At 36.3% G+C, this 8,326-nt stretch overlaps 1 protein-coding gene across 1 annotated transcript in view; it reads left to right on the forward strand.

Annotated features, from left to right (window-relative positions):
• The window catches only part of Eml5 (echinoderm microtubule associated protein like 5), a 139,385-nt gene that overhangs the window by 60,115 nt on the left and 70,944 nt on the right, over positions 1 to 8,326 (forward strand). Inside the window, exons 10-13 of the mRNA XM_013013367.1 lie at positions 595 to 779; positions 1,405 to 1,511; positions 1,959 to 2,077; positions 3,603 to 3,789. Coding sequence (XP_012868821.1) covers positions 595 to 779; positions 1,405 to 1,511; positions 1,959 to 2,077; positions 3,603 to 3,789 — 598 coding nt within the window. The remainder of the gene's footprint in view (positions 1 to 594; positions 780 to 1,404; positions 1,512 to 1,958; positions 2,078 to 3,602; positions 3,790 to 8,326) is intronic.

Raw genomic sequence — 8,326 nt, forward strand, 5'->3', positions numbered from 1 at the left:
CTGTCCCTCAGCTCTTCAGCTCAAGGCTAGCGCTCTACCACTTGAGCCACAGCGCCACTTCCAGCTTTTTTCTTTTTGCTTATGTGGTGCTAAGGAATTGAACCCAGAGCGTCATGCATGCAAGGCAAGCGCTCTACCATGGAGCCACCTTCCCAGCCCCAGATATCAAATTTGAATCTAATCTTCCTAGAAAACAAAAAGCAAGACACAAAATTATATTCATTGTAGATTTTTAAAAATACATATCCCTAAGGAAAGTCAACTTTCTTTTGAGATTGAATTTTCAAAATACTCCCTGTACAAGAATCTCTATATTAGATGCAGTGAACATATATTTCTATGACATCAATACTTTTAATAAATACAATAATGATTTTACATGGCTTGTTGGTAAAAGTTATTGAAGAGCCATTAAAATGAACATAACAAATACAGTGATGGGAATAACGCAAGTATGTGTTCATTTCACCAGTTTTGAATCAGGATTTTTTTGTATTTGATCAGAATTAAGATAATGGAAGGACAACACAATGGTTTGTGTATATGAATTATTGTTTACATTTTGTGTATTAGTCTTCATTTACCAATTTAAAGATATATTTTTGTTATAGGGGCCAAGTTTAGAAAATATATTGGCCATTCGGCTCATGTAACAAATGTCAGATGGTCACATGATTATCAATGGGTTATTTCTATTGGTGGAGCAGATCATTCTGTCTTTCAGTGGAAATTTATTCCAGAAAGAAAACTAAAAGATGCTCTTCATATAGCACCCCAGGGTGAGTAGCATATACTGTCTAAGCAGCATTGTCATCTTACAACTCTGAATTCACTAACCCCAAACTAGCAGTTTTACTGTTGAAATGTAATCTAGTTTCATAAGTTAACAATATAACTTGGTAGCAAAACTTTTCAATTAAATATTAGGTTTATGTATTTAAAGTCAGATGTCATAGTATGTGGCATACAATGTACTTTGGGTTGCATTTTCATCTATCAAATGATGAGTGAAAAAGGTGTTAGCAAAACAAACCTAACACTGTTGGTTTAGGTTTTATATGTTTTTCATCTTTTACGCATAGTATGTTTAGCTATTTTTCATGTTAACTATAGGTTATATTCACTTATATTTGCACAGACATTTAAATTTGGTGTAGCGGTCATTGGGGAGCCAGTGAAGGGATTTAAAGGAGCTATTGAGTTTGCAGTGAGTGGAGAGGAAGATAATCTGTAGTACAGTTTACTGACATCTGTGTCACTTGAATAGGTAACTCCATTTGATTGTTTTATGGCTTGTCTCCATGTTGACTGACAGAGTCAGTTAATTAATTAATTATTAATTTTACATTGCTATTTTGAAAATGTTCTTTAAACAAATGACATTGTATTTTTAAAACATTACAGAAACCTTGGCTGAGTCTAACAGTGATGAATCAGATTCAGATCTTTCTGATGTTCCAGAACTGGATTCTGAAATTGAACAGGAAACACAGCTCACCTATCACCGACAGGTAGTTTTCTATTATCACATGATTTTTTTTTCTTAAAAGTCTCATTTCTTCTTTATCTCTTACTGTCTGCTACTTATCTATTGTTAATTTTTGTAGCTTTAGTTTTCCAAGTATTGTATAACTTTCAGTTTCCAAAGCACACTTGTATAAAGTGTTTTTTATGTTAAGTGCTTAATATACCAAGTATGTCTGCATTCTATTTGCCTATATATTCTTACACAGTATACTCCCACTACTCTTTTTTTGAAGCATAAGGATTTATTGAAACACCAAATATGTATTTGTCAGTGTAATATAAAGAAAATAAGAATTTTTTCCTATATTACTGAAAACAATTGGTATTAGCAGCTCATTAATAGTAACCACAAGAACTGAAAGTTAAGAGAATATGAACACCTTTATTTAAATATATGCTAAAAATATTCCCACTTATATACATTTTTAAAGGTTTACAAAGAAGATCTACCTCAGCTTAAAGAACAATACAAAGAGAAACAAAATAGTGTTACTTCTAAAAGAAGAGATCAAGCTCCAGGAAATAGTATTCGCTTACACTTCATTCATGGGTATGAAAAACATTTTTATTTATGTCTTTGAATTTGGGTTCAAGTTACCTAACCTCTATATGCCTCTGTTTCCCCATCTTTAAGTTAGAAATAATACTCATGGAGATTTAATATATTGTCTGGCATACAGTCAGTTACTGCTTATTAAATTAAAAATTACTGCACACAACTTTATCTTTGTAGAAATGGACACTTCATGTTTAAAAAATTCCAAAATATAGTCATCTGTAGATATTAGTATGGAATGATGTTGTGACATTTCCACCTGAGTGGTTTTCATGTTTTAGTTTCAGTAAAATACTTATTTCTGGGTTCTGACCATCTGGCAATGCAGGTCGCTTGTTTCAGCTTGGCAGAAACTGGCATTCCACTTATTACTTTACCTCTCAGCCAGCATTTATTTTCTTAAGTAGACTAATAATACATTCCAAGAATTTGACAAAAGGATTCCTTAAAAGTATTTTCCTGCCAGGTGCTAGTGGCTCATTCCTGTAATCCTAGCTACTCAGGAGGCTGAAATCTGAGTATTGCAGTTCAAAGCCAGCCTGGGCCAGAAAATCAGAGACTTTTTTCTCCAATTAACTACCAGAAAGCCAGAAGTATAGTTGTGGCTTCAGTGGTAGAGTGCCAGCCTTGAGCAGAAAAGCTCAGGAATAGCACCCAGGACTGGCAACAACAACAACAAAAAAGTATTTTTCTTCTAATGTTAAAGAGGCAATGTTTCTATTCAGTTGTGATTTATGAAATTGGTTTCTTTGAAACACAAAGCAAAGTTGCCATAATGGAATTATTGACCATTTTAAGAAGATTTGGCTTATTTTTCCTGGCTAAATATTTAAATTACTGTTTAAACCTATTTTTGGAATGTATACTATATTTTCTTGTTCACAATGTGCATAACAAAATAAAGTTTGGAAATCTCCTCTGCCTTATTGTAATCATTTCCCCAGTCCACAAGTTATCACTGTTGCTTAGTTTCAGAAATAAAAGTAAGTATGTAAACAAATGCAAATGAATTTTATTGGCTCTTTTACTTATTAAAAACAACTGTTTGAAGCTGGGTGCCCAAGGTGCCTCAGTACCTGGACTCAGCTCTGAGGATCACAGTTGAAGCCAGCCTGGGCAGGAAAGTCTTATCTCTGATTAGCCACCAAAAAGCCAAAGGAGAGCTGTGGCTCAAGTGATAGAGCACTACCCTTGAGCAAAAATGCTCAAGGACAATGCCCAGATTCTAAGTTAAAGCCCTCGGACTGGCACAAAAAATTAATATTACATTTATGCAAATAGCAATATATTCAGTTTACTTTTCTGCACTTTTTTCCTCAATACTATAGGTTGGATTTATTTGTAATCCAAGCAATTCATAAAAATTTATAGGATCTGAGAAAATTGTATTACCTTTCAATTATTGATTATCCTTGTAAACTAGAGATTGAATGAAGAAAAGGTACCTGCTTCTCTGTATATTCTGTATTGGCCAGCTAAAAGGCCAAAATTAATTGCATATGATTTGTCTTTTTGTTAGTTACAGAGGTTATGACTGCCGGAGTAATCTGTTTTACACTCAAATTGGTGAGATCGTATACCACGTGGCAGCAGTGGGTGTTATTTATAATCGACAACAGAACACACAGCGTTTTTACTTGGGTCATGATGATGATATTCTCTGTTTGGCTATACATCCTCTGAAAGACTATGTGGCAACAGGCCAAGTAAGTTCCTCAGGGAGGAGGGGTTGATTTAGGAAATGGAGAGTAAGGAATTCTTGCCAAGTGCTGGTGGCTCACACTTGTAATCTTGACTACTCAGGAGGCTGAGATCTGAGGATCACAGTTTGAAACCAGCCCAAAGCTAGTGCTCTACCACTTGAGCCACAGCACTACTTCTGGCCTTTTATTTTTTTTTCTTATAAATTTAATTTTATTGTCAAAGTGATGTACAGAGGGGTTCTAGTTACATATATATAAGGTAGTGAATACATTTCTTTTTTTTAATTTTATTTGTGAACATACTGTACAGAGGGGTTACAATTACATGGGCAGGATAATGCATACATTTCTTACCAAGCATTGTAGCCTCCTCCTTTGTTTTACTTCTAGCCTTTTAAAAAATTTTTATTGTGAAAATACCATACAGAGGGGTACAATTACGTGGGCAAGGTAATGAGTACATTTCTTATCAAGCATTGTTGCCTCCTCCTTTGTTTTCCCTTCTGCTTATGTGGTGCTGAGGAATTGAACCCAGGGCCCCATGCATGCAAGGCAAGCACTCTACCACTGAGCCACCTTCCCAGACCAGCTTATTAGCTTTAGTGGGAGGCTAATCTATGCAGTACAGAATATTTAGCAGCTTCTCTCACCTCTTCTTGCTAAATACCAGTAACACTCATCAATTAAGATGTCTAAAGACAATACCAGATGTTCCCTATGAGGCAAAGTCACCCATGTTATTAAGACAGAAATATGTATCTGGTGTCAATATAATGAAGGACTTAATTAGAACCAAGGAAAAATCTCAATAAGGTGGTGACATTTATGCTGGGTAGAGGGAAGATATTGGGAAAAATATTTAAAATGTGTCATGTCGTGTATAAAATTGGGGCAAAAATAAGCCTCAGTTTAAATTAGCTATTTAAAGAACTGTGAGTGGCCCACAGTATTTTAATCAGCAAGGACATAATAGGCTCTAGCAGTAGAACTAATCAAAGAATGGATGGAACCTCTAGAATACAGTTTATCTTGAGGTTGTATAGGGTTTCTCTTGAAACACAGTTATGCATCCATGTGCTATGGCAATTGGAATGAAGACTGTATTAACAGTGGCTGTCCCATGATTCTGGGTTTTTTTTAAGGGAATTCAAGTCAGATTAAATAAAAAGTTCATGTGCTGCTGGATATACCTGAATACCCATCAGGCCCTAGTTTCTTTGTTCATGACTTGCTTACACAACAGCATTTTTACTTTAGGCACTGTGGATTCAGTCGTTCTCCAAAAGCATAGGCTCACACAGTCTGACTTATAGTGGTTTCTATTTCTTTCCTGTTAAATTACAACCACTAGTTTTTAAAAATATATTCATTTTAAATGAAGAAAGTACTGATTAAAAAGAAATTAATAGCTGGGTGCCTGTGGCTCATTCCTGAATCCTGTCTACTTAGGAGGCTGAAATCTGAGGATTCTGGTTTGAATCCAACCTGCAAAAAGAGTGAAAGTGTGACTCCAGTGGGTAGAGTACAACCTTGAGTGGAAGAAGTTTAGCCAGAGCACAAAGCCCTGAGTTTAAGCCCTAGTACTGGCACCAAAATAAAAATGGAATGAAGGTAGAAAGAAAATTAGTTCTGAAACATTTTAACTGGTATTTTGAAATTTAGATAACCACTCCGAAAAGTATTTTGCTTTTTCTTTGTTTTATGGAGAATAAAATATGAAGAATAATTCCTTGTCAGGAACTGATCACAAAGTGAAAGAACCTTACTTGGCGCGCGCGTGCGCGCGCACACACACACACACACACAAACACACACACACACGTCCAGATGCAATGGAGACAAGAGACTATGTGGACTGAAATTTCTAGAACTTTAAGCCAGAATATAATTTTACTTCTTTTAACTTGATTATCTCAGGTTTTTTTTTTTCACAGTACTGGAATACTAACACTTTTCCCTTCGTCCCTAAAATGAGATGACCTAAATGTGCCTGATGTAATAATACTCCTTTGTCTATATCTCAGCCAGATTTAATTTGGTGTTCAAATCTCAGCTCCTTAATTGTTATCTTTGGGCAAATTACCTATCTTCTTCATTTGTTTCCTCATCTTTTAAAAGAAAGATACTGTTAGTGCCTGTCTTCAAGTTGTGATGATTGTTAAATTAGGCACCCTTTGAAGGTATATAAGATAAGACAGTTTTTGGCATATAGGTTAGTTTTCAGTGAATGTTAGTATAGATCATCTTCTTTCTATGGGAGAGAGATCTATTTGCCATTTGAAAATGTTAAGGCTTGAATTCTAGAGACAATGATAGTAGGATTTGGGAGATAGTTTTTAAAGCATTAATTGTGAAAGTGACAAAATACCCAAGCTATAAAGGAGGAAAGACTTATTTGGGCTTACAGTTTCAGAGGCTTAAACTGTTTTAGGCATATGTCCCTCTAATTTTAGGCCTGTGAGGAGGCAACACATCCTGGTGGGGAGCACGTGTGGAGCAACTGAGAAGCAAACATGAGAAAAGGGGATGGAGTCCCAGTACCACTTTAATGATACATACCGAAAGACCTAACTTCCTTCTATGAGGCCTACATCCTTGAGGTTCCACAGTCCTTGAATAGAGCCACAGGCTAGTGGCCAAGCCTTAAACTTAGGAGCCTTTGGGGACTGCTCCAGATCTAAACTGTAGCACCAAGTTAAAAGATAAATAAGATGGGGAGGATGAGAAGGGTCAGTTAGAAAGTTCCTTGTACAATTGTGAGTGACAAGAACCAAGATAACAAAGGAGAGACAATATTCCAAGGAGATAAAAAGAGGAGCATCAGTAATCAAAAAAGAGGCGACAGACAGCTAAAATGAAGAAAGAAACAAAAAGGTGATGCAGAGAAAATTAGGAACCAGTCTGCAACTTCAACCCTTGCTCTCCAGATAATGGAGCAAAGCTGAAGTCATAACCACAAGGTACACAGGCAGCCTTGGTGAGAATGGACTGGCATTTCCTAGTTTCAGGAGGAACACAATACTAACAACCTTTGAATTCATTGCAGGGATGTGATCTGACAGTGACTCCTGCTGTGTGACAGGCTAGCTTTCAAGAAGAAATCTATTGTATCACTCCCTATATCTCAGAGGTCTATAACCAGGTGCTGTTTTGAGAGGGGGCTGATTGTTTGAGACTAAGCTACTCTGGGAACTTGAAAACAAGGAACAACCACAGGTTAGGTGCTCTGATCTGTGCCCTTTTCATTTCCTGCACAATCCAATGAACTAGAAAAAACCTCAGCTTTGACATTTGCTGCTTTTGGTTGCACAAATTGAGGAAGGCAGGTGGGGCAGTATGTGTGGTGGGTATCTCTGAGCAAGTCAGACTTGCTTGGCCCCCACAGGCTGCAGACCTCATTGGGGATAGTAGCAATTTCTGGTACTCAAAGAAGGGAAATTCTAAAGTGACTGCAGCCCTGATGCTGAGAACATACCTCTGTCTGGCCCAACCTTCAGCCTGAATACAGCTCCACCTCATACAGTGGTATAGATAGGAGCTACAATAGACTCCAGATGGGACGCTTTATCTTCTTGCCACACCAGACCTGGTGGATTCCAGTATTAGAGTATCTAGGAATACTCCAATTTTTTATCGCCTCCCATCTTCTACACTCTTTATCCTTCCTTTTCTTCCTCTTTGCTTCTTTTTCTTCCTTTTTGCTATATTTTAATATTGTTTTTATTTTAATTTTTGAAATGTTTTTTTTTAATTTTGTTAGCATTCACTAGTTTTTTTGGCAGTACTAGAGCTTGAGTTCAGATATTGTATCCCTGTGCTATATCTCTAGCCCACCTTTAACTTTATGTATTGTTTCTTTATTTTGCAGTCTGATTTTTTAAAAGATTCTTGTACTTTTCCCCTTTGTCACATTCTTCTTTTTCTTATATTTAATTGTTCTGCTTTTTTCCCCTTTTCCTATCTGTGGATTGTTTCCTTATATTATTATTTCTACTTTTGTTAAACTTTTATTTCATAATTTATTCTACATTAATTTTGTCACTTCCTGATCTGTGGTTATTACTGGGGCAGTAGTTGTCTTTAATTAATGTCTATTGTGTTTGTGGCTCTGGTTTGTTTGGTATCTTGATTTTGCAGTAGTTTATTTTCTCCCTTGTGGTGCTGGAAAAGCCTTCAAAGAAAGCACTACTCTCACTAAGAGATTTCCCTTATAAAATTAGAAGAGATAATTATGCAAACAAATATGTACATTGCAACATAGAAGCACAACAAATATGAAACACAACTCCTCCAAAAGTTTGTAACTTCAGCACCTGAATCCAAAGATATTGACACAATTGAAACACAAAAGTCTTCAAAAAGTCTAATTTGAAAAATGATTAATGACTTCAAGGAGTACTCAGATAATTGCAGTGAAAAAGTCAGTTCAAGACTGGATGCAAGGGCTGGGAAGGTGGCTCAGTGGTAGAGCGCTTGCCTTGCATGCCTGAGGCCCTGGGTTCGATTCCTCAGCACCACATAAGCAAAAAGAAAAAAGCCG

This window comes from Dipodomys ordii, unplaced genomic scaffold (genome assembly GCF_000151885.1).
Source record: "Dipodomys ordii isolate 6190 unplaced genomic scaffold, Dord_2.0 Scaffold2, whole genome shotgun sequence".
In the NCBI taxonomy this organism is placed as follows: domain Eukaryota; kingdom Metazoa; phylum Chordata; class Mammalia; order Rodentia; family Heteromyidae; genus Dipodomys; species Dipodomys ordii.